Source organism: Aotus nancymaae, unplaced genomic scaffold (assembly GCF_030222135.1).
Source record: "Aotus nancymaae isolate 86718 unplaced genomic scaffold, 86718_ANA_hifiasm-v0.15.2.pri h1tg000028l, whole genome shotgun sequence".
Classification (NCBI taxonomy): domain Eukaryota; kingdom Metazoa; phylum Chordata; class Mammalia; order Primates; family Aotidae; genus Aotus; species Aotus nancymaae.
This window is the reverse complement of record NW_026988441.1, coordinates 26,316,571-26,340,622: the sequence shown is the minus strand read 5'-3', so window position 1 is coordinate 26,340,622 and position 24,052 is coordinate 26,316,571. Positions and strand designations below refer to the sequence as shown.

The following is a 24,052-nucleotide window of genomic DNA, read 5'->3' as shown; positions in this document are numbered from 1 at the left end:
TTTCACCATGTTGGCCAGGATGGTCTCGATCTCCTGACCTCGCGATCTGCCTGTCTCAGCCTCCCAAAGGGCTGGGATTACAGACGTGAACCACCGAGCCCAGCCGAAGGCTTTCAATTATAGGTTTTAAACCTATCCTGGGTTCCAAGGGAATAGGGTATTGTTTTCTTTTGACTAATTCCCTGGAAGTTTTTAATTTGACATGGATTGGAGGAACCCGTAGCTTTCCTCAATTTCCTTCCTTCGACCATACATCGGGATGGATGCAGCTTTCTTCCAAAGTGGTATGCAGGTTTAAGGAAGGAAGAAGTTTTTCCTGATTAACATAGAGGCCTATGCCTTCGATGAAGTCCATTCCTAATAAATTAGTTCCTGCTTCGGGAATGAACAAGAACTTAGCAGTGACGGACTTATTCTTATATTTGACTTTGGTTTCCTCTAGAACTGTTGCCCAGAAACCTTCCCCTTTAACTCCTGAGACAGTGAGGTCTTCTACAAGGAGCAACCCGCTTTCGAATCAACTAACAAAGTGACTACCTCCGATTTGGGTCCCGCGGTTAGATTTATGAAGGGCTCCTGGTGGGAGAGATGGAAGATGTAGAGCCCCTGACCCCGCTCTTCTTCTTCAAAGTCATGAGTGAAAGGACTTTCTTTTCCCTCTTAAAATGTCCTGGCTTTCCACACCTGAAACATCTGTTTTCCCTTCTCCCCCTCCCTGTTCCCTGACTCTCAGGTTTCATCCCTTTGCTTCCTGTATAGTTTGGCAGCCAGGTACTCAGGTACTCAGAAGGTTTACAAGTTCTATTTCCCTGGGCTCCCTGTTGAACAGTTCCCTGTTGGAGGATAAACAGCATAATTTTTGCTTCTGCCTTTCCTCATCCCTCCGTACACATACCTTTCGGGCCTTTTAAAAGTTCCTCTATGGGACGATTTATCCAATTTTCTATCTTTTGTAATTTCTTTGCAATGTCCGGTCAACTACTGGTGACAAAGTGGAGCTTTAACAGCTTTTGTCCCAGTGGGTACTCTATGTCCTATATGAAAATCCGTATTTTATCTGTTCCTTAAGTCTGTTTAAGAATTCCAAGGGCCCTTCATCTTTCTCTTGGTGTACATTAAATGCTCGGGAAATCATTTGGGTTTGCGGAACTGATTCCCGATTCCCTTTAATTATCATATCTCTGAGATCTCTCATGTTTTCTCGGTGGGCCGCACTGTTGTTATCCCATTGAGGGTCCTGGGCCGGGAATTTATGCTCCGCTGCAAGGACATGTGGACCAGGGAGGTGCTCATGCCCCCCAAGTATCATAGCGGCCCCACAGATCACATTTCTTTTCTTTCCTGAGAATACCTAGAATAGACATTAATTCAGCCCAAGTGTAAAGTTGTGGCCCCAGAAATTGGTCAACTTGATGTTCAACTCCCAAAGGGTCGTCTAACAGTGGTTTGAGTTGCTTTTTTAGATTTCTAACCTCCGAACTAGTTAAGGGGACATTTATGAAGCCAACATACCCTCCTCCTAATGGCACTTCCCTTAAGGGAAAAGGGGCTAGGGCAGACTTGGAGGAAGAGGGGAAAGTTAAGTTTTAATATCCCTTCACCATTGTTCTATTTCCCACTGGAGCTTTCCTGAGGAAGGGGCATATTCAGGTTGCTGTCCAGGGAGGGTGTGGGTGTCAAGGCCCATGGGGCAGGGTTATGTAGGGGAGGGACTGACGGTCCAGCTTGGGACAGTGGGCTAGGTGGAGGAAGGGCTGAGTGTTTAGCTTGGGGCGCAGGGGTACAAGGGGTAGGCAAGGGAAGGCGGCCTAGAGGATCCCCTGCATCTTTAGATGTAGAATATGACTAAGCTAGGTCATCTTTGGGCGTTTGAGTTTGACTGCTTTGTCGTCTTTTAGGGGATAGAGAAGGACAGGTCCTTGCCTCCAGCATAGAGCATAACCTACCTCCTCTTGAGAAACTGGACCTTTATCATTGACATACTGGATCAGGAGTTGGCATATCCAGTCCTTGCCGACCCAAACTTTGGCCAAAAGACCGAAGGTCTGAGAATGGGTTCCTTAGTCCAAATAAAACAGCAATACTTCATCATCTGCTGTCTTTTCTACTGTTTGGTCCTTTCATTATCCTTCCAGTATTTTAACGTAAGGCCTAGGGGACTGTCAGGGGTAATTTTATTGTCTGCTTGGCCTTTTTATAGTCCCTGTCTTATTTGGAGTATTTCCCATCCTGGAGGTTGGTGACGTTCAATCTCTCGCATTAGATTTCTTGCACTCCCGTATCCTAGAGGCTTAAACTCCCCTTTTCTCACTGGAGTTTTTTTTTTTGCAGTCTTGTGAACACTCATTCCTTCCTTATTGGCCGCTTCCTTCCAGGGAATTTTAGGTCCCTCTCAGCATTGGCCGGTCAGTATAACCCCCCACCCCAACTCCTCGCCGTAAGAAGTGGCCACGGAACAAAGTCCGGACTCCGCACTCGCTTTGCGCCCAATCGCGCGTCTCACACACTTTCCACCTCCAGAGACCCCGACCACCAAGGAATACCTTGTCGCCCCAACCGCGACGTTTCTTACCTTGGTCTGTGCATAGTTACCCGGTCGCGGTGGAATTCTTCAAGATCCTCCCTACTGCCCACGTTGCTGGGAGTCCGGATTTATCATCACTTCGGGCGGGACTCGGTCCTCCCCTCCTGGGGCCACCACAAGGAGGCAGTGGGACATGCCTCCCCAGGACAGATCATCGCTAGCCCCTCCCGAAGAAGAATGGGATCCCGGAAGAACTCCCCAATGTGTCGGAAACTAGCGCTGGAGGTAACCAAAAGAAACATGCACTGAGAAAAATTCTCAGCAAGGTACCGTGACTTGTGCAGAAGGGTGCCGCCTGCCTCCGACGCAGTCGCAAACGCACGCGGAACAAAGGAGGGAAGGCGTTTTTAATCCGCACGCAGTTCCTGTTTCTGTGTCCTTCCCCTATTGGCTGCGGTTGGACCACACAATCTAAGCTGATCCCGATTGGCTAAGACTTAGACTTTTCCAAACAGGGTAAACCCACGATTTGCGAAAAACAGACGGGAGTTGGGGTAGGATTGATTTACAACTTATAACCAGACAGTTGAGTCTTTAAGAGGAATTTAGTTGTCCCAACAGAAAGGACCCTGTTGTGGAACGGGACAGCGAAGGTACCTTGCCCCTTTAAGTTCCAGGCGCCCCGCGTACTTCCCCTACTTCTTCTTCTGGAAAAAGCCCCGCCCATCTGACCGAAGCCGGAGCCCCTCGGCTCCCTCTGGAAAAATTTGTGGGCGGGGTGAAGGCGAGCTGGCACAAGCGCAGTGAAATTCTCAGAGCCCTTTAGTCCCCGCCCATTCCCTCCGTGGGGTGGAGAGAACCCGCAGGCGCAAATGCCCTCCTAGGGCCCCAGCGGAAGCCACTCCCTCCCCTAAGTCTTAAAGGGCCAGAGGCAGCACTTTACTGCTCGGGCCGTTCTTCACTTTTGGGGGGCGGGGGTGCGCACGCGCAGTGAGGGAGTTCTGGGGTGGGGGTAGCGGTCGAGTATCAAGTTGCTTTCTGTCCCGGCCGAGGAAGCCCGAGTGCTGAGGGTCCAGTCACCAGCCTGCCTCCCACTATATCCATAAGAAGAGAAAAGTTAGTGACTTGGGACCCCAAGTTTTGAGAGAACTGGGCTTTCGGCGCGGGGGGACACAAGAGGCTCGTGGGGAGGTGAGTGGATCTCCTGGATCGATTTGGGAGGCTCGGGTGCGACTGGAACTAATCGCATCGTTGTTGAGCCCTCACTCATTATGGGGACCCCCCCATAACCATAGCGAATGTTTATTGAGCTCTGCCCTTAGCAGACCACCCTGATAAGCTATGTACAGACATGATTCGTTGTAGGCCTCATTTCCACATTTTGTCGAGGAGGAAACTGAGGCTCCAAGGTTAAGTCACATGCCCAAGTTCTCACGGCCTGTAAATTGAGGGATTCGAACCCAGACAGCTGACCCCAGAGCCCGGGCTTTTAAACATTGCACATTGCAGGTTCTTCGGTGGTGGGAAAGGGTAGACCTCGAACGCAGTTGGACTCTGGTTTTAGTTTCCCTGGCTCTGGTAATTAACCTTGACCTCAGTTTACCCACCCTCACAGTGCAAGGCTGGGTATGCAGTCGGTGCCTACTTTATTATAGCTGTTGATAATTATTGTCATCTCTCCCCTAATGGCACCTCCGCCAGCTTTCCCCATGGAGCCCACCCAGCCTGCAGAGGACCTCATCCTGACCCAGCAGCCCCCTACCTCAGAACTTGGGGACCCTGAAGACCCCGGAGAGGAGGCCGCAGATGGCTCAGACACTGTGGTGCTCAGTCTCTTCCCCTGCACCCCCGAGCCTGTGAATCCTGAACCAGATGCCAGCGTTTCCTCTCCACAGGGTAGGATACTTCCTCTGGGATTGGCCCTCTGGGATTCCATGTTAGGCCCACAATCTTGCTTTTTTTTTTTTTTTTTTTTTAAAGACAGAGTTTCACTTCTGTTGCCCAGGCTGGAGTGCAATGGCATGATCTCAGCTCACTGCAACCTCCACCTCCCAGGTTCAAGCGATTCTTCTGTCTCAGTCTCCTGAGTAACTGGGATTACAAGTGCCCGCCACTACGCCTGGCTAATTTTTTTGCTATTTTTAGTAGAGATGGGGTTTCACCATGTTGGCCAGGCTGATCTCGAACTCCTGATCTCAGGTGATCTGCCTGCCTTAGCCCCTCAAAGTGCTGGGATTACAGGCATGAGCCACCGCGCCCAGCCCGTTTTGTTTTTTGAAATAGGGTCTTGCTGTGTTACCAAGGCTGGAGTGCAGTGGTGTGATCATAGTTCACTGCAGCCTCAACTTCCTGGGCTCAAGCCATCCTCCTGCCTCACTCAGCCTCCCTAGTAGCTGGGACTGTAGGCATGCAACCACACCTGGCTAATTTTTTTTTTTTTTTTTTTTGAGACGGAGTTTCGCTCTTGTTACCCAGGCTGGAGTGCAATGGCGTGATCTCGGCTCACCGCAACCTCCGCCTCCTGGGTTTAGGCAATTTCATGCCTCAGCCTCCTGAGTAGCTGGGATTACAGGCACGCGCCACCATGCCCAGCTAATTTTTTGTATTTTTAGTAGAGACGGAGTTTCACCATGTTGACCAGGATGGTCTCGATCTCTTGACCTCGTGATCCACCCGCCTCAGCCTCCCAAAGTGCTGGTATTACAGGAGTGAGCCACCGCGCCCGGCCCTAATTTTCTTTTTTTATTGAGAGGCAGAGTCTCACTATGTTGCCCAGGCTGGTCTCGAACCTCAAGCAGTCCTCCTGCCTCAGCCTCCTAAAGTGCTGAAATTACACGCATGAGCCACCACTCCGGGCCAGGGTCTCTGTCTTTATGATCCACTAATAGGACATGTCTTCCTTCTCCATTCAGTAAGGGTTTGTTTCTTTTTTTTTTTTTGCAACTTTGTATTTTTTTATTGTGGTAAACGATACAAAACATAAAAGTTTGCCATTTAAACCAGGATTGCGGTACCATTCGGTATCAGTGAGTACCTTCACAGTGTTGCATAACCATCACCTCTATCTAGAGTATTTTCTTTTCTTTTTTTTTCTGAAACGGAGTCTTGCTCCGCAGCCCAGGCTGGAGTGCAGTGGCGCAATCTGGGCTCACTGCAACCTCCGCCTCCTGGGTCCCAGTTCAAGCAATTCTCCTGCCTCAGCCTCCCAAGTAGCTGGGATTACAGGAATGAGCCACCACGTCTGGCTAATTTTTTGTATTTTTTTTTTTTTTAGAGTCGGGGTTTCACCATGTTGGCCAGGATGGTCTCAATCTCCTGACCTGGTGATCCGCCCACCTTGGCCTCCCAAAGTGCTGGGATTACAGGCGTGAGCCACCGCCTCCAGTTCCTGTAACTGATTTCTTTGACTTCTTAAGATCTTGGTGGTGTCACCTTGGGGTGGCCCTCCTGTTACCGCCTTGTCTAAGAATGACTCATTCCTTGTGCTCCCTTCTTTTTATCCTCTGCAACTTGCTTTTAAGTTCTTTTTTTGTGTGTATGATGGAGTTTTGCTCTTGTTGCCCAGGCTGGAGTGCAATGGCACAATCTTGGCTCACTGCAACCTCCGCCTCCCGGGTTCAAGTGATTCTCCTGCCTCATCCTCCCCAGCAGCTGGGCTTACAGGCGTCTGCCACTACTCCCAGCTAATTTTGTGTTTTTAGTAGAAACGGTGTTTCGCCATGTTGATCAGGCTGGTCTCAAACTCCTGACTTCAAGCAATTCGCCTACCTCGGCCTCCCAAAATACTGGGATTACAGGTGTGAGCCACCGTGCCCGGCCTTAAGTTCTTTTGAACACTTATTTCCACTTGAAATTTTTATTATTTCTCTATGCCTGATGCACCTACTTGACCCTGGACTCCCTAAAGGGCAAAAACTATGTCTTGTTTGCCCAGAACATTGCTAGGCAGGGAGGAGAGAGATGCATGCTGGGTATTCAAGAGAGTAATGTGAGTGAATGGTGGAGCCCCAGGCACTGCCTTTCATAGCTCCAAGACCCAAGGGAGATACCAAAGGCAGTGGCATGATGGCTCACGCCTGTAATCCCAGCACTTTGGGAGGCCAAGGCGGGCAGATCACGAGGTCAGGAGTTTGAGACCAGCCCGACCGACATGGTGAAACCCCGTCTCTACTAAAAATGCAAAAATTAGCCGGGCGTGGTGGCAGGCACCTGTAATTCCAGCTACTCGGGAGGCTGAGGGAGGAGAATCACTTGAACCCACAAGGCAGAGGTTGCAGTGAGCTGAGATTGCACCACTGCACTTCAGCCTGGGTGACAGATCAAGACTCCATCCCAAAATAACAACAAAAAAACGGATGGGCTTCTGTCCTGAAGCCCCAGAGACATCTACCCAGGGGAAACTGAGGCCTGTCCTGTCTCTCCCAGCAGGCAGCTGCCTGAAGCACTCCACCACTCTCACCAACCGGCAGCGGGGGAACGAAGTGTCGGCTCTGCCGGCCACCCTAGACTGTGAGTGGGCCCACGGTCCCCAACAAGGAGCGTAGTAGGAGGGTGGGAGGGCCTGTGAGGAGCAATCGTGGACAGAGGGTAAACCGAGGCACAGAGAAGCGAGGGGATGAGTGAGGACTCTGCCTCTGTCCTGCTCCAGCCCTGTCCATCCACCAGCTCGCAGCGCAGGGGGAGCTGGACCAGCTGAAGGAGCATCTGCGGAAAGGTGCGTGTCACATGCATGTGCTGGCCTGTCCGCACCTGGCTGGTGTGTGCATATGGGTGTCCGTGCCCATCCATGACGCTCACATGACCTGTGAGTGTCCACGCGTGCCTGTATCTACCTGTGTGTGTGAACGTGTCCATGTATGTCCATCAACGTATGCTCCACTGCCACTCCCCTGTCTAACCCCAGCCTCCCACCTCGTCCTCTTTGGCAGCCCTGGGGATAGGGGGCAGGGGTGCAGCCTGGTGGTATCACCTGCCCCTTCCTGCCAGGTGACAACCTCGTCAACAAGCCGGATGAGCGCGGCTTCACCCCCCTCATCTGGGCCTCAGCCTTTGGAGAGATCGAGACCGTTCGTTTCCTGCTGGAGTGGGTGCGTCCCAACCCAGCTGGGGGGTTCCTGGGGACCTTACGGTGGGCTGGGGTCTTGGCTATGTCTGCTGGTGCCTTGTCTTTGAGATGTAGCTGCTGGCCGGGTGCAGTGGCTCACGGCTGTAATTCCAACACTTTGAGAGGCAGAGGCAGGCAGATCACTTGAGGTCAGGAGTTTGAGACCAGCCCGGCCAACATATGAAACTCCATCTCTGGCCGGGCGCAGTGGCTCACACCTGTAATCCCAGCACTTTGGGAGGCCAAGGCGGGCAGATCACGAGGTCAGGAGATAAGAGACTATCCTAGCTAACACGGTGAAACCCCATTTCTACTAAAAATACAAAAAATTAGCTGGGCGTGGTGGCGGGCACCTGTAGTCCCAGCTACTCGGGAGGCTGAGGCAGGAGAATCATGTGAACCCAGGAGGCAGAGGTTGCAGTGAGCCGAGATTGTGCCACTGCACTCCATCCTGGGCAACAGAACAAGACTCCGTCTCAAAAAAAAAAAAAAAAAAAAAGATGTGGCTGTCATGGGTACCCCAGGATTCCTGGTTATGTTCCAGCCCATCCCACCACTGCCCCCGTCCCTGCAGGGTGCCGACCCCCACATTCTGGCCAAAGAGCGAGAGAGCGCCCTGTCGCTGGCCAGCACGGGCGGCTACACAGACATCGTGGGACTGCTGCTGGAGCGTGACGTGGACATCAACATCTACGATTGGGTGAGGGACTGCCAGCCCCGGGCACCTCTCAGCCTCCTGGCCTCCATTCCTGCCTCAAACGTTCACAGAGCACCTGAAAAGTGCAGGCCTGTTCTGTGTGCCGAGAATACGAGACAGCCCCATTCCTAGCCTCACAGAGCTCCCGGTGCGGAGAAGGCAGGCATGGAAACAGGCAGCTCAGATGCAGTGAATTGCGCTGTGATGGCAGATGCACAGGCGGCTGCAGGAGCCCATTGTGGTCAAGGGAAGTCAGAGGGCTTCCCGGAGGAAGGTGTCTAAGCTTGAGACCCCAAGAAGTGAGATGGGCCCAGTGATGAGCAGGAGGAAGAAGCATATTAAATCAGAGGCCAGAGAGAGTACAAGGCATTGTGAGAATCAGGAAGAGGTAAATCTTTGGTTTCTCCCGCCCCTACCCATGACAGAATGGAGGGACGCCACTGCTGTACGCTGTGCGTGGGAACCACGTGAAATGTGTTGAGGCCTTGCTGGGTGAGTGGGAGTCGCGACTGGCCCTGGGGTCCCAGCGCTCCAGCGGGCCCTGTGGGAATCCTGAGGGCAGGGAGACACCCAGGTGTTGCTGGAATGTTCTTGGGATGGGTGGTCACCGCCTGATCCATCGGAGGGTGGATCAGAGGGGAGGAGGTGGTGGGACCACCCAGGATTCGGGGTCTGAGTCTAGGGTCTGGCCAAGAGGCTGAGCACATCCACCTGCCACGGCTCAGAGACTCCAGCCACATTCTTCAGTGGAGACCGAGATAGCAGAGGTTGGATTCTTGTGAAAGGCCACATGGGCAGACCCACGGCTGCACTGTGGCGAATGAGGGGTGCCACACAATCTCCCAGGTCCCCAGCCCTCATTCTGGATTCCCAGGCCCCACCCTCCAGCGCCCTCCCCTCTGCCTTGCAGCCCGAGGTGCTGACCTCACCACCGAAGCTGACTCTGGCTACACCCCGATGGACCTTGCCGTGGCCCTGGGATACCGGAAAGGTCGGCCTGAGACACTCAGGAGCGATGGGGTCCCTCCCATAGGCAGGGTGACCATAAAGGGGTACACAGGACACCCCCCCAGTGGTCAGACGCCAGCCGGGAGAGTGTTCGCATTAGCAGGTGTCAAGCAGTGCTGTGTGTCCCGCCTGAGCACATCCCAGTCCTGGCTCTTGGGGCTCCATGTGTGCTGGGGTAGAGAGGACAGTGGGGGGGTCAGTGGCTGGGGCCATGATGGGGGACACACAGGCACAGAGAGGCCCAAAGAGGGGCGTCATCAAAGAGCCCCAAAGTGGCCAACAGAAGTCAGGGAGGGCTTCCTGGAGGAAGGCGTCTAAGCTTGAGACCCCAAGAAGTGAGATGGGCCCAGCCTTGGGAATGAGGGGTCAGGGAAGGATTCTGGGGAACCTGAAGGGAGGGAGGATGGCATCCAGGTGGGAGGAGCGGCCCCTGCAGAGGCCTGGCAGTGAGGACACCAAGGAGCAGGCAGCCAGGCCACAGTGCACAGGGCCACAGAGGCCACCCCTCGCCGGCAGTGGGTTTGCACAGGGGCCATAGGCAGACCCAGTGTGACTCCATTCCCTCTGTCACAATGGGACTCAACTTTCCCATCCATAAAATAGGGAAATCCCAATTGAACCAACCCCTTGGGGTCATGGTGGTGATAAAGGGCTTCAGAAGGGCCCCCTCCTTCCTTTGGAGTTTTATTGTTTGAAGTCATTCCTCGTCCCTCCTATTGTTTTGCGGGGGTTTTGTTTTTGCTCTGTCGTCCAGGCTGGAATGAGGTGGTGCAGTCATAGCGCACTGCAGCCTTGACCTCCCAGGCTCCAGTGATCCTCCCACTACAGCCTCCCGAGTAGCTGGGACCACGGGCATTCACTACCATGCCTGGCTAATTTTTTTTTTTTTTTTTTTGAGACGGTGTCTTGCTCTGTTGCCCAGGCTGGAGCGCAGTGGCACGATCTTGGCTCATCACAACCTCTGCCTCCCGGGTTCAAGGGATTCTCCTGCCTCAGCCTCCCGAGTATCTGGGATTACATACAGGCGCGCACCACCATGCATGCCTGGCTAATTATTTGTTGTTGCTTTTTTGGAAGAGACAGGGTCTTGCTATGTTGCCCAGGCTGGTCTCAAACTCCTGGGCTCAAGCGATCCTTCTGCCTCAGCCTCCTGAGTAGCTGGGACTACAGGCACGCACCACTCTACCTAGCTAATTTTTAAAATCTTTTTATTTTGTTTTATTTAATTTATTTTTTGAGATAGAGTCTAGCTCTGTCACGCAGGCTGGAGTGCAGTGGCGTGATCTCAGCTCACTGCAACCTCTGCCTCCCAGGCAAACAATTCTCCTGCTTCAGCCTCCCATTCAGATTACAGGCGCCTACCACCACACCCAGCTCATGTTTGTAGTTTTAGTAAAGACGGTTTCACCATGTTGGCCAGCCTGGTCTTTCCTGACTTCAAGTAATCTGCCCACCTTGGCCTCCCAAAGTGCTGGGATTACAGGCATGAGCCACTGAGCCCAGCCTAATTTTTAATTTGGTTTTTTTTTTTGGTAGAGACAGGGTTTTGCTATGTTGCCCAAGCTGGCCTCAAATTCCTGAGCTCAAGCAGTCCTCCCTCATCAGCCTCCCAAAGTGCTGAGATTACAGGTGTGAGCCACCATGCCCAGGCTCACCTTTTCATAAAAGTCACAATTCACACATTTTGCTTGGTAGGAAATATTTTTATAATAAGAGTTCTGAAAAGCTACAAAAGTGCACTTTTACAAACTTAGGGGAAGGTGAGGTTCCTGGGATAGGGCCTCCTTCCTCTCAGCTTTGCTCTGTAATGCTGGCCTCCGTAGGGGTCCCTGTTGTCCCCTAAGGGGAGAGTGCAGGTTGGCCCACACCTCCGCACCCCTCCCGATTCAAGCTCACAGCCCACCTTTTCCCTGCCCCATCTCAGTGCAACAGGTGATCGAGAACCACATCCTCAAGCTCTTCCAGAGCAACCTGGTGCCCGCTGACCCTGAGTGAAGGCCGCCCGCGGGGGACTCAGACACTCAGGGAACAAAACGGTTGGCCAGAGCTGGGAAAACCCAGAACTGGCTTCAATGGCAGCTCCTGGACAGGCGGTGGGAGGGGACCCTTCCTAAGAGGAACGAATAAACCTTCTGTGCAGAACTTGAGGGACTTTGCTGTGCTTCCTGGAGGGCTTCCTGGAGGAGGCAGCCCCCGGAGGTCTCACACCTTCTCCCCGAGCACCCGCAGGTGGTAGATGACCACACGGCCAAAAAAGTCAGTGGCATCCTCAAACGTCACCTTCAGCCGGTCCACCTCAGCAACTGGTATGGGGAAGGTGTGAGCGTGGGCAGTCAAGGGCAACAAATGATTTCTGGTTTCCTACCCACAGGCCCCCACCCCTCCCAGACCCAGCCTGGACTCCACCGATGTGGTGGGTAACCTGAGGAAGCTGCAGGCCCCTCTAAGCCTCTCTTATAGAACAGGTGGTCATCAGCCCCATTTTACAGATAAAGTGATGGAGGCCTAGAGTCACATGTTCAGGGTCACACATCAGGGTTCCCATTCAGGTTTGGGTAAGTCCAGAGCTTCCAGAGGCACAGACCACCCCACCCCAGAAGCAGGGGCAGGATATCTGAAGCGAGTTGTTATCCTCAGGGTAGAAATCTACAATCTTGCGAAGGGCCTGACTGCCCTGTGAACCTGCAACAGAGACAGGCACTGAGTGTCTGGGGTGACCCCTGGAACCCCCACCACCCAGGGCCTCCTAGTACCTTCCAGGCAGCCCCGGCGACTGGAGAAGCCACCCTGAAACTGGATCTGCAGCTGGGAGACATGGATGAGCTGGGGAAACTCCAGTGTCACCCACTGGGAGGGGCCCTGGAAGCAGACAGGGAAAATGAGGCACAAGTTCACTGCAGGCACAGAGCCCTGCTATGCCTGTCTCATTCACAGAGTCTTTGGAGGGGGCAGTGCCGGAGGAGAGGGAAATTCGGCACATGTTCCTTTCCTGGCCACTCATGAGGGCCCCCTGACATTCTCAAGGCATCCCGGACCCCTGAATCTGAGTCACCCCAGAGACCACCGAGGGTCGAGGAAGGCGCCTCACCTGGTCCGAGTTCCAACATGTCTCCTCGTTCTGGTCGAAAAGATGTTTTTTTCCAAACCGCCGGGTGTTGCGATTCAGCACCGAACTCACCCTGGAGGCACCAGGATCAGGGCGAAAACAAGAGGCTGAGCCCAGCTCTCAGCGTCGCAGAGGGTTCGACCCCAGGCTTAGGGCCTCACCACGGCCTGTCCCCACAGACTCTTACCTGCTCACTGTCTCTGCACAAACCAAAGAGTGGTTCATGTCGCTTCCACAAGACCTCGCAGGGCTTAGGATTTGGCACAGCCTTGGTTCAAATCCCAGCTCCGCCTCAAGCCACAGGGGGCGCGATCTTGGCCACACCTTGGCCTGCACGTCCTCACCAATAACTTAGGACCAGAACCGCCACTCCCTCGCCCGCCCCAGTCCTAAATGTCGCCTCAATCAATACCCTGCCAGAAAATTTGGGAGACGGGATCAGAGAAACCGCCAATGACCGGAGGTCAGGCCTTTCACAGGAAATAGATTTCCCACGGTTTTGGGGGGCGGTGGCTTTTTGTGCGAGTCTGTTTCTCTGCGAACAGCTCTTGGAGCCAAATCTCGGGACCCGGAACCGCGTGGGCTTGACGCATGCGTGTTGTAATTGAGGCCCCGACCGCTGTCGCTCTTGGGGCGGGGCTTGATTCGACCCCGCCCCTTCACCGCGTCTTAAAGGGCCCGGGTTCAATGATTGAATTTCCCTTGGTTCCCTTGAAGCTGTAGGGGAAAAGGCTGGCTGCGCGCGGGGCGCTGTCCCTGGGCGTCTGAAGGTGTAGAGCACTGATTTTGACTGATTTTTGAATGAGAGAGACTTCTTTTTTATTTTTATGTTTTTTGAGACAGGGTGTCACTCTGTCGCCCAGGCTGGAGTACAGTGGTGCGATCTCGGCTCACTGCGACCTCTGCTTCCCAGGCTCCAGGAATCCTCCTACCTCAGCATCCCGAATAGTTGGAACTGGCAAGTGCGCGCCACCACGGCCGGCTTTTTTTTTTTTTTTTTTTTTTTTTGTAAACATGAGGTTTCACCATGTTGCCCAGACTGGTCTCGAACTCCTGGGCTCAAGCCATCAGTCCACCTGAGCCTCCCAAAGTGCTGGGATTACAGGCGTGAGCCACCGCGCCTGGCCAGAGACACTTCCTATGACGATGTCCTTCTTCCCAGTCCGAGAAGTCAGCTGCATCTAGTCCCTAACTGCCAAATGCAGCCTGAGAATCCCTGAACTTCACTGCCTCCCGGAGGCCAAAGGCAGAGTTTTGGAAAGGGCCTCCACGTTGGGAGTATGGGAAGTCCTCATCAACCCCCTGTGTTCTTGTTGGGACAGAGAAGCCCTGGCCTCCAAGTTTGTCTTTCCCAGAAAATGCTGCTGGGACATCAAGGAAGGCTTCTTGGAGGAGGGAGCACACGAGATGGGTGTTTGCTTGCTTGGTTTTTGGGAAGGAGCCTCGCTCTGTTCCCCAGGCTGGAGTGCAGTGGGGCAATCTCAGCTCACCACAACCTCCACCTCCTGGGTTCAAGCGATTCTCCTGCCTCAGCCTTGTAAGGTCTGACCGTGCCATGGACGGCATGGTGACCCCTGTGACAGGCACATACACCTCTGGAGGGCCTTCAGGAATTAGAAAACCTGAAGTAACTGCAAAGTGGAGGGACCATCAACCCCTGCAGCCCCTAACTAACCTGACACATTCCTCTCTTGTTTCTTATTCCGGCCTCAATTGACAAGGCCATTGGACTTTATAACCGTAAGGGACCTTGGTCAACCTCGTGACTCCAGATCCTATGACCCCCTCCCAGCTTGCAAAAAACCACCCTAAACTAACTTCCCACTGCTTACCCCAAACCTATAAAACCAACTCCTATTCCTTTGCCCTCCTCTGACTCACTTTTCCAACTCAGCCTGCCCGCACCCAGGGAATAAACAGCCATGTTGCTCACACAAAGCCTGTTTGGGGGGTCTCTTCATTCAGAGCATGCATTTTAACAGCTTCCTGAGTAGCTGGGACTACAGGCACGTGCCACCACATCCGGCTAATTTTTGTATTTTTTAATACAGACGGGGTTTCACTATGTTGGCCAGGCTGATCTCGAACTCCTGGGCTCATGATCTGCCGGCCTCGGTCTCCCAAAGTGCTGGGATTACAGGGGTGAGCCACAACACCAAGCCTGCGAAGTGGGTTTTGAAGCATGAACAAGAGTTTTCCAAGCCGGATTACACAAAGCCTCAGATACCAGGCTGCAGATTTGGTTCACTGATTCTGTAGACAGCTCCTGCAACCTCTGCTGTCACTCTCATGCCCAGCCCTGTGCTGGATGATACTGGGAACAGCAAGAGGCCTGAGCTCCAGCGCTATCCCAGAGGAGCCCTCGATCTGGGCAAGACAGAGGTAGACATAGACACTCCTAGCCACGAGGGAGAGACAGGGCTAGAGGAGCAGGGGCTCTACCCGGAGGAAGGGCTTCCTGGGAGAGGGGATATTGGAACTGCACCTTAATATCGGGTGAGGGGGCCAGGAATTCACAAGGGTGAGAAAATCTGGAGTGGGGAGGGTGCTTAGCATAAGCAAAGGCCTAATTGGGTGAAAGACCATGAATTTGAATAAAATATGTGGAGCCACTTCCTGCTGGGCCGGGAGAAGTCAGGAAGGTGTTGGTGAAAGGGCGGGACACCATCCTTTCTGCATGAATGGAGGGTTCCAAGACAGAGCAGCCACTGGCAAGAGACTGTTGTTCCTGGCTTCAGCTGAATGGTCTGGCAGCCAGCTCCTTTCTTCAAGGGCTGGAGGAATGGTCCTCCTGGCATCCTACTAGCGTCTACCGAAACCCACCCCAGGCGGAGGGGGGCGGGGAGAGCTGGCGGTGAAAGTGGGTCACCAGCAGAAGGCCTGTCCCTTCAGGCCCTGCCTGCCAGGGCTTTCCACATTTAGACAGTCTGGTGCCATCCAGACCCAACTTCGCTGGTCTCAGGGCTGGGGCTGGAGGTGACAGGAAACCCTAGCCACATCCTCACCCCCTGGAGGAATTTAGGAAGAGCAGGGACCCAGGAGAGCTCAGATCTGGTTCAAATCCTGGCTGGACCACTCATTGGCTGTGTGACCTTAGAAAAGCACCTTGACCTCTGTGAGCCTCAGTTTTCTCATCTGTGAAATGGGGGGAATTCTATTAACTGTTGGAGAACTCCATGGCTTCTTCAGGTTGACACGCAGCAACAGTAGCTGGTGTGCACTAGTCCACTGTGTATCTGACTTAAAGCCATGTTCTGTCTCCACCCACTGGCTCGTTAAACCTTCCATGGCTGGTCCCTGTCATTCCCATTTTATAGCCAAGGACACATCAACTTAGCCAAGGCCCCCCAGTGAGGATATGCATGACTCCAGGGCTCTCCACACCACTCCTGGCTTTGGCATGCGGCCTCCTTGCCCACGGGTATGAGGCCAGCTCCATACCCTCTTCCCGCCTCCTCACCCCACTGGCGCCTGGGCATGAAAGAGCCTCCTGTTTCTCCAGGGAATTAGCGGCTCTGGGATCCCAGCAGGGCAGCCAAAAATGGTCCATTCATTCGCTTGAGTGAGGAGAGACTAGGGGCTCCCACCCCCACCGCAGGGAATGGGGCAGGGAGGGCTCAAGGTCAAAAAGCAGCTCCTCTGGTTCACTTGGGGAAACTGAGGCACAAAAAAGCAAAATCGTTTGGCCAATTTCACCAAAGGGAACCGGGATGCCAGCCCCAGTCTGACTCTCGAGTTCTCCTAACTGGGCTGAGTTCAGCATTTTTCTGGGGAGAAATTGGAGGCTCAGAGAGGGTCAGGGATTTGCTGAAGTCACACAGCAAGTTTGGGTCAGCAGGGACTCTCTGCCTTAGTGGTGTCTGGGGAGGCAGCCCCACTGATGCAGAAAACAGATCCTTCTGTCCGTGATTTCATTATCCTGGAGCAAGGCAGGGAATAGCCCTCAGATAGCTTCAAGCCTCAGTTTCCCCACTGGGAAATGGATGCAATAATTTCCCTAAGGTCTTAGCCTGGGGTATCTGCAAGGGAGGGTTTGATGGGATTCCCTGAGCCTGGGGACCCCCATCCGGCAGGCCTAGGTCTGATTTACCTACTGGGGCCCATCAGGACCCCTCCCGGAGGAGGCTCACACAGCACTAGGTGGGGTTATGAGTCCTGGTACAGTGCAAGCCTGGGTCCCAATGGAGGTGACAGCAGGAGTGGGAGGGTTGGCTGGGTGTGCAGGGATTCAGGTGGGCATGTTTGGGAGCACCAGGGGCTGCGTGTTGTGTGGCCGGTTGTAGCAGTGGCTGGGAGGGCTAATGATCTCGGGGCTGGTGGCATTGGTGGCGCTGGTGTGAAGCGAACATGGTTGTGTGCTCACTACCTGTGGGTGTGTCTGTGGCTGGGAACCTGGGTGGGTGTGAGCAACGTGGGGCCAACGTGGACTGCTGCTGGCAGGAGGGTGAAGGTGTAGTGGGTGTGAGCAGCAGTGGGTGTGTTTGCACGTGGAGGGACTCTGGTGCAGCCCAGCTCATAGCTTCACCTTTGGTTGTGCAGCAAGTGTGACTGGTGTGTGGCCCAGGCCAGGTATGGTTGTGTGTAGCCTGACCAGGTTGGTTGTATATGTGATTGAGTGTGGCCCGGTGTGGTTGTGCATGACTGGGTGTGGTTGTGTATGGCTGGGTGTGGTTGTGCCTGGCTGGGTGTGGTTGTGTATGGCTCAGTGTGGTTGTGCATGGCTGGGTGTGGCTGTGCATGGCTGAGTGTGGTCGTGTATGGCTGAGTGTGGTCGTGCGTAACCGGGTGTAGTCGTGCGTGACCGGGTGTGGTTGTGTATGGCTGGGTGTGGTTGTGCATGTCTGAGTGTGGTTGTGTATGGTTGGGTGTGGTTGTGTATGGCTGGGTGTGGTCGTGCATGGCTGAGTGTGGTTATGCATGGCTGGGTGTGGTTGTGTATGCCTGGGTGTTGTTGTGCATGGCTGGGTGTGGTTGTGCATGACTGAGTGTGGTTGTGTATGCTGGGTGTGGTTGTGTATGCTGGGTGTGGTTGTGCATGGCTGGGTGTGCTTGTGCATGGCTGGGTGTGGTTGTGCATGGCTGAGTGGTTGTGCATGGCTGGGTGTGGTTGTGCATGGCTGGGTGTGGTTGTGTATGCTGGGTGTGGTTGTGCATGGCTGGGTGTGGTTGTGCATGACTGAGTGTGGTTGTGTATGCTGGGTGTGGTTGTGTATGCTGAGTGTGGTTGTGCATGGCTGGGTGTGCTTATGCATGGCTGGGTGTGGTTGTGTATGCTGGGTGTGGTTGTGTATGCTGAGTGTGGTTGTGCATGGCTGGGTGTGCTTATGCATGGCTGGGTGTGGTTGTGCATGGTTTGGTGTGGTTGTGTATGCTGGGTGTGGTTGTGCATGGCTGGGTGTGGTTGTGTATGCTGGGTGTGGTTGTGTATGCTGGGTGTGGTTGTGCATGGCTGGTGTGGTTGTGTATGCTGGGTGTGGTTGTGTATGGCTGGGTGTGGTTGTGTATGGTGAGGTTTGGTTGTGCATGATTGGTGAGACCTGTGTGTGGCCTGGTGAGGTTGCATGTGAGCCACCTATGCTGCTCGCGTGGCTGGGGTATGGCTGGGCTGTGACTGTGTGTGTCAGTGGTTGTTGGTGGCATTATGTGTGACCTACCCATGCGTCACTTTGGGTATGTTCAGAAGCACTTTGGAGTCACTGTCCACCCCTGAGACCCAGATCTCTTGGAGGGTCCAGGCTCCCTCAGCGCCTCTGCTCTGGTCTTCTAGTCCCTTCTCCCACCCCTCCCCCACTGGCAGCAGCCCCTGGCCCAGGGCCCCAGTGGGGTGGCGGGGACAGAGAAGGCAGTCAGGGCTGGTGAGGGGTGCCCAATCCCAGCTCAGGCCTATAAATAGCTCTTTGAGCCCAGTAGATTCCCAGGCAAGTTTGCCTCATTCAAGCCCCCGGCAACAGCCCACCACCGGGCCCCCGGCCAGCCCCTCTAAGCTCAGCCCTGGCACCAGTGAGGGGCATTGGGGAGGGGGGCAAGGGGTGGTGAGGAGTGGAGAAGTGGGGGGAGCAGAGGGATGAGGGTATTTGGGGTTGGGGGTCAGCTCTGTGGCCACAGACCTGGGCTCCCACCTGGTCTCTACTCATGCTTCCTGAGCCTCAGTTTCCACTGAGGATCACTGGAGCTCAGGAGATTGAGATTAAAACCGCATTGAGTAAAGATCTCGCCACTCTACTCTGGCCTTCCCCCTCAGCCTCCGGAGTAGCTGGGACCCCAGATGTGTGCCACCATGCCCTGCTAATTTTTAAATTATATTTTGTAGAGATAGGGGTCCCACTATGTTACTCAGGCTGGTTTCGGATGCCTGGGCTCAAGTGATTCTCACACCTCTGCCTTCCAAAGTGCTGGGATTACAAGTGCGAGTCACCGGCACCCAGCCTGTCCCCATTTTAGATGGGGAAACTGAGACACAGAAAGACAAGATGGCTCACTCAGAGTTACATCGTTATGAGTGGCAGGAAGGGGGTTTGAACTCCGGACTTGTGCAGGCTGAGCTACTCAGTTCTCATGCACTCACACAGCCACTCTCAGCGTCTCCCCCAGTGTGAGCCGCGCCATTCCCCCAGCACACCCCAGCCTCACCGACTAGTCATTGCATGCTGTTTAGGTGCTGCTGACACAGCTGTCACCTAAAGACACTCAGATCAGCTGGGATCCTTGACCTCCATCTCTCCTCTGTGACACAGAGTCGGACAGTCAGTGCAGATTTCTGCCGTATCATCTTGGACCCCAGGACTACCCCTTGCTCCCCTGGGGTCCTCCTTTATCCCTCATTCATTCCTACCCTTTCTTTGATTATCATTTTTTTTTTTTGAGACAGAATCTCACTCTGTCACCCAGGCTGGAAGGCAGTGGCACAGTCTTGGCTCACTGCAACCTCCATCTCCCAGGTTCAAGCGATTCTCTTGCCTCAGCCTCCTGAGTAGCTGGGATTATAGATGCACACCAACATGCCTGGCTAAGTTTTGTATTTTTAGTAGAGACAGGGTTTTGGCATGTTGGCTGGTCTGGACTGGTCTCGAACTCCTGACTCAGGTGATCCGCCTGCCTCAGCCTCCCAAAGTACTGAGATTACAGGCAAGAGCCACAGCGCTTGACCTGCTTTCTTTATTTTTCTTTTCCTTTTTTTTTTTTTGAGATGGAGTCTGGCTCTGTTGCCCAGGCTGGAGCACAGTGGCCGGATCTCGGCTCACTGCAAACTCCACCTCCCAGGTTCAAGCGATTCTCCTGCCTCAGCCTCCCAAGTAGCTGGGATTACAGGCGCCTGCCACCACGCCTGGCTAATTTTGTATTTTCAGTAGAGACAGGGTATCACCATGAAGCAGGAGAATCACTTGAAATCTGGGGGCAGAGGTTGCAGTGAGCTGAGATCGTGCCACTGTACTCCAGCCTGGTCAACAGAGTGAGACTGTCTCAAAAGAATAAATAAATAAGTAAAATAAAGTGTGCAATTCAGTGGCATTAAGCTCATTCACATTATTGTGCAACCATTACCTCTAGGTCCAGAACATTTTCATCACCCTAAAAGAAGACCTTGTCCCCATCAGCAGTCACTCCCCATTTCCCCTCCCCCAACCACTAATCTGCTTCCTGTTTGCCTGAACTTTTCTTTCTTTCTTCCTTCCTTTCTTTCTCTCTCTTTCTTTCTCTTTCTCTCTCCCTCCCTCTTTTTCTTTCTTTCCTTCCTTCCTTTTTTCTCTCTTTCTTTTTTCTTTCTTCTCTTTCTTTCTTTCTTTCTTTTCTGTTTTTTGACAGTCTTCTCACTCAGTCTGGAGTGCAGTAGCAAAAACATGGCTCACTGCAGCCTTGACCTCCTAGGCTCAAGAGATCTTCCTGCCTCAGCCTCCCATGTAGCTGGGACTACAGGCATTCACCACCATGCCCGGGTAATTTTTTTTTTTTTTTTTTTTGTAGAGACAAAGGGGTCTCCCTTTGTTGCCCAGGCTGGTCTCGAACCCCTGGCCTCAAGGGAGCCTCCCACTTCGGCCTCCCAAAGTGCTAGGATTACAGGCGTGAGTCACTGTGCCCAATACGACTGGACATTTCTACAAATGGAGTCATACACTATTTGGCCTTCTGTGTCTGTCTTCTTTCACTCAGCATCATGTTTTCAGGGTTCATCCATATTGCAGCATTCATCAGTGCTTCATTCCTTTTTATGGCTAATATTCCATTGTATGGATCTAGGCTTATTTATGTATTTATTTTAGAGATGGAGTCTTGCTCTGTCACCCAGGCTAGAGTGCAATGGTGTGAGCGCAGCTCACTGCAGCTTCGACCTCCTGGGCTCAGGGAATCCTCCTGCTTCAGGCCCCTGAGTAGCTGGAACTACAGGCACATGTCCACCCTGTCCAGCTAATTTATGTATTTTTCTTTTGTAGAGAAAGTTTTTGCCATGTTGCCCAGACGGGTCTCAAACTCCTGACCTCATGGAATCCTTCCACCTCAGCCTCCCAAAGTGCTGGGATTACAGGCGTAAACCACCGCACCCAGCCTTGGATCTAGGCTTTTATATATCGGGATCTCCAGGCTGGGTGAGGTGGCTCATGTCTGTAATCCCAGCAATTTGGGAGGCTGAGGTGGGCGGATCATTTGAGGTCAGGAGTTCGAGACCAGCCTGGCCAACATGGTGAAACCTCATCTCTACTAAAAATACACAAATTAGCTGGGTGTGGTGGCAGGTGCCTGTAATCCCAGCTAATCCGGAGGCTGAGGCAAAAGAATCGCTTGAGTCCAGTAGGTGGAGGTTGCAGTGAGCCAAGATTGCACCACTGTACTCTGGCCTGGGTGACAGAGCAAGACTCCGACTTAAAAATAATAAAAAAAAAATAGTGGTGGCAGGGGCTTGTAGTCCCAGCTACTCAGGAGGCTGACGCAGGAGAATGGCTTGAACCTGGGAGATCGCGCCACTGCACTACAGTCTGGGCAACAGAGCGAGACTCCGTCTCAAAAATAAAAAGCTAAATTAAATTTAAAAAAAATATTGGGGTGTCTTGACAGGGACACGCCTATGCCTCTGCAAAAAGCAAAATTCTTCCTGTGTTAACAGCAGCACCCAGTCCCTTGTGCTCCATAAATGCTGATTGGACAAAGGCGAATGAATGAATGATACGATCTAGTTGGAGCTGCTGGAAACAGCTCCGGGGTGTCACACACCTGGGCTCTCACCCTGCGTGCCTCTTACCAGTTGTGTGGCCAAGGGGTCTCCCCGTATTGTCCGTGCCTCAGTTTCCTCTCTGTAAATGGGGTAAACCAGTAATTGTGCCCAAAACTCCTTTGAACGTGAGCCCTGGAGAGTCAGGCAGGGCGAGGTTTGAATCGCAGCTCTGCCTCTGTGCGTGACCTTGGGAGGCAACTTTGCCTCCTTGGGGCTCAGTTTCCCCACCTGTAAAATGGGACAGCCTCATCCTGGGCGTATTGGGAAGGTTTAACGCGGTTCCCGGGGCGAAGACTATGGGAGGGGAGTCAGTGCAGTCTTCTCCTGGGTGCGGTGAGTGTCCAAAAAGTGGGCGGGGGTGGGGATTTTAGGCAGGGGGAGCCCCCTCCCTCGCGCAGCCGGAGGCCTTGGCTGGCGGGGGCGCATGCGCAGAGCGGCCTCGCGGCCCCTTTATAAGCACTGAGGCGGCGCTGGGGCGAGCGGAGCGCAGGGCGCAGGGGCTGGACCCGGCGCGGAGCTGGCTGAGCCGGAGCGCAGCGTCCTTTGTGCCGGGCGGCCGCCCCGGGATGCGTCCGAGCTAGGAGCCAGGTGGGGGGTCCGTGAGGGGGACGCGTTGGGGGAAAATACTTGGGGATTAGAGGCAGAGCCCGGGATTAGGGAGAGGACCTGAGACCAGGGAGAAGCCCCCAGAATGGGGAGGGGGCTGAAGCGGGGGAGGGGAACCCGGGTTGAAGAGGGAGCGCAAACTGGGAGGGGGCTTGAAAATGTCAGGTGGACACACATTTTGGGGGGAAGGTTGTCCGCGGAATACGGAGACAACCCCACGGTGGGGAGGGGGCCGGGCTGGGGGTGGGTCTCAGGGTTGGGGAGGGAGCAATGGGAAACAGGGCTAGGGGAGGGGCCCCCCGACTTTGGAGAGAAGAGGACACCCAGATGCTGAATGGGGGAACCTCCACCTCCAGAACAGGGCACCCCCGTGTCTCAGCCGAGACACCCCAGGATTTTAAGTGGGGATTCCCAATTTGCGGATGGAGGATTCCGGGCCGGACTGCAGTGGGGAGGGAGCCCCCCAGATCGGCCTGAGCCCAGTGGAAGGGTGTCTGTCCTGAGTGCGACCGGCCTTGAGAAAGGCGCGCCCTGCTGTCTCCCTGTCCTTTTGGGTTAGGTCCGGTCACCCCGTTCTGACTCAGGGAGGAGGTTCTGGGGGGCCCCATCCCAAGGTGGTTCCCCGTTGTTCCCTCGTTCCCTCAGACCTTGAGTTGAGGTGTTGTCCCTTATCCAGGGAACACGCTGGGTGTCCCAGGTGAATGGTGGGGTGGGGGTCCCCCAACTATGGTTCCCCAACTATGGATCCCCAGGACCTGTGAGAGATACCAGTTCAGAGATGGGGGCTGTCCCCCAGCACCTCCACATCCTCCCACATCCCCACAGCATGACACAGACCCCTACCCCACCCCCTTCAGTTCCACCTGTCCATACGGACACACATGGAAGCCCTGGCTTGGTTTGGGGGTGCAGGCGCTGGGAAGTAAGGGGCTTGGACCCCAGGCCCTGTCTGGGCAGGAGCGACCCCCATCCCTACGCACGGGGCTTTGTTCCTCTCAGGCAGCATCAATGAGAAACAGCCAGGCCAGGGAGAGGGTTGGCGCTGGGCCCCAGCGGGGGACTTGGGGGGGCGGGGTGGGCAGGGAGGGGTGGGTGCACTGTGGGACCCCAGAACCTAGCCTTTGCGATGGCCGGGGGACATTTCGAAATCGAAGTTCCCCCTCAAGGAGGTAGGGGTTTTGTGTGTGTGTCCACCCCAGACAGGCGGGGAGGGGAATGTGCCCAGGGGTTCTAGGGTCCCCTGTGAGTCTGATGTGACTGTGGTTGTGTCTTTGTTGAAAACTTGTGCCGAGGGCCACATCACCATGTGGCAAAATGATGGGTGCTCATCAGTCACCGCGGCCACATTTATCCATCCCGGTTTGTGCCAGGGGCTGGCATCGCCGTGTGAGTGAGTGAGGAGCTATGTATGATGCTGTTCCGTTCATCGAGGGGTTTATGTGGGGGGGCCCGAGACTGTGGGTGTGTGTCTTTGTGCAGAAGACACGCCGCCTGTCTTGTGAGTGCCCATATTGTCTCTCTTTGTTAATGTCACTGTGAATCTGTGTGAGTGTGTGTCTCCCCGGGGTCTGTGTCTGGGGTGTGTGGCTGTGTGTGTCCCGCATGTGTATGTGAAGGGACCAAGGGTTCTTTCCACGCAATTGGCAGTGTGCGCCCTGGGCATGGGGGTGTGGGATGTGGTCTGTGTTCAGAGTTGGGTGCTAACAGGGAAAGCATGAGCAGGGGCTGAAGTCCCCAAGAGGCAGCCCATCTCCCTTTCTCCTCCACGGAGTTCCACACTCACACTCATGCACACTAATACA

The 24,052-nt window shown here is 54.1% G+C and overlaps 3 protein-coding genes across 4 annotated transcripts in view; 2 read left to right on the top strand and 1 right to left on the bottom strand.

Annotated features, from left to right (window-relative positions):
• Positions 1-3,514: 3,514 nt before the first annotated feature.
• Positions 3,515-11,480, top strand: RFXANK (regulatory factor X associated ankyrin containing protein). Of its 2 annotated transcripts, none has more exons than XM_012443599.2 (9): positions 3,515-3,715; positions 4,226-4,420; positions 6,953-7,033; positions 7,173-7,238; positions 7,511-7,611; positions 8,203-8,328; positions 8,751-8,817; positions 9,236-9,316; positions 11,258-11,480. In XM_012443599.2, exons 2-9 carry the CDS (start codon positions 4,234-4,236, stop codon positions 11,326-11,328), a joined length of 780 nt encoding a protein of 259 aa, XP_012299022.1. In that variant the 5' UTR covers positions 3,515-3,715; positions 4,226-4,233; the 3' UTR covers positions 11,329-11,480. The 2 variants fall into 2 exon arrangements, with proteins under 2 accessions (XP_012299022.1, XP_012299021.1); XM_012443598.3 differs by having other exon boundaries at positions 6,950-7,033.
• NR2C2AP (nuclear receptor 2C2 associated protein) lies at positions 10,714-13,031 on the bottom strand. The gene is made up of 5 exons (XM_012443600.3): positions 12,627-13,031; positions 12,422-12,512; positions 12,087-12,192; positions 11,948-12,015; positions 10,714-11,652 (listed from the first exon to the last, which is right to left on the bottom strand). The coding sequence occupies exons 1-5, from the start codon at positions 12,662-12,664 to the stop codon at positions 11,536-11,538; spliced, it is 420 nt and encodes a 139-aa protein (XP_012299023.2). The 5' UTR covers positions 12,665-13,031; the 3' UTR covers positions 10,714-11,535.
• A 9,179-nt stretch (positions 13,032-22,210) lies between these two features.
• Positions 22,211-24,052, top strand: part of NCAN (neurocan) — a 38,558-nt gene continuing 36,716 nt past the window's right edge. Inside the window, exon 1 of the mRNA XM_064381594.1 lies at positions 22,211-22,232. The gene's annotated coding sequence lies outside the window, so the exon portion shown is untranslated. The remainder of the gene's footprint in view (positions 22,233-24,052) is intronic.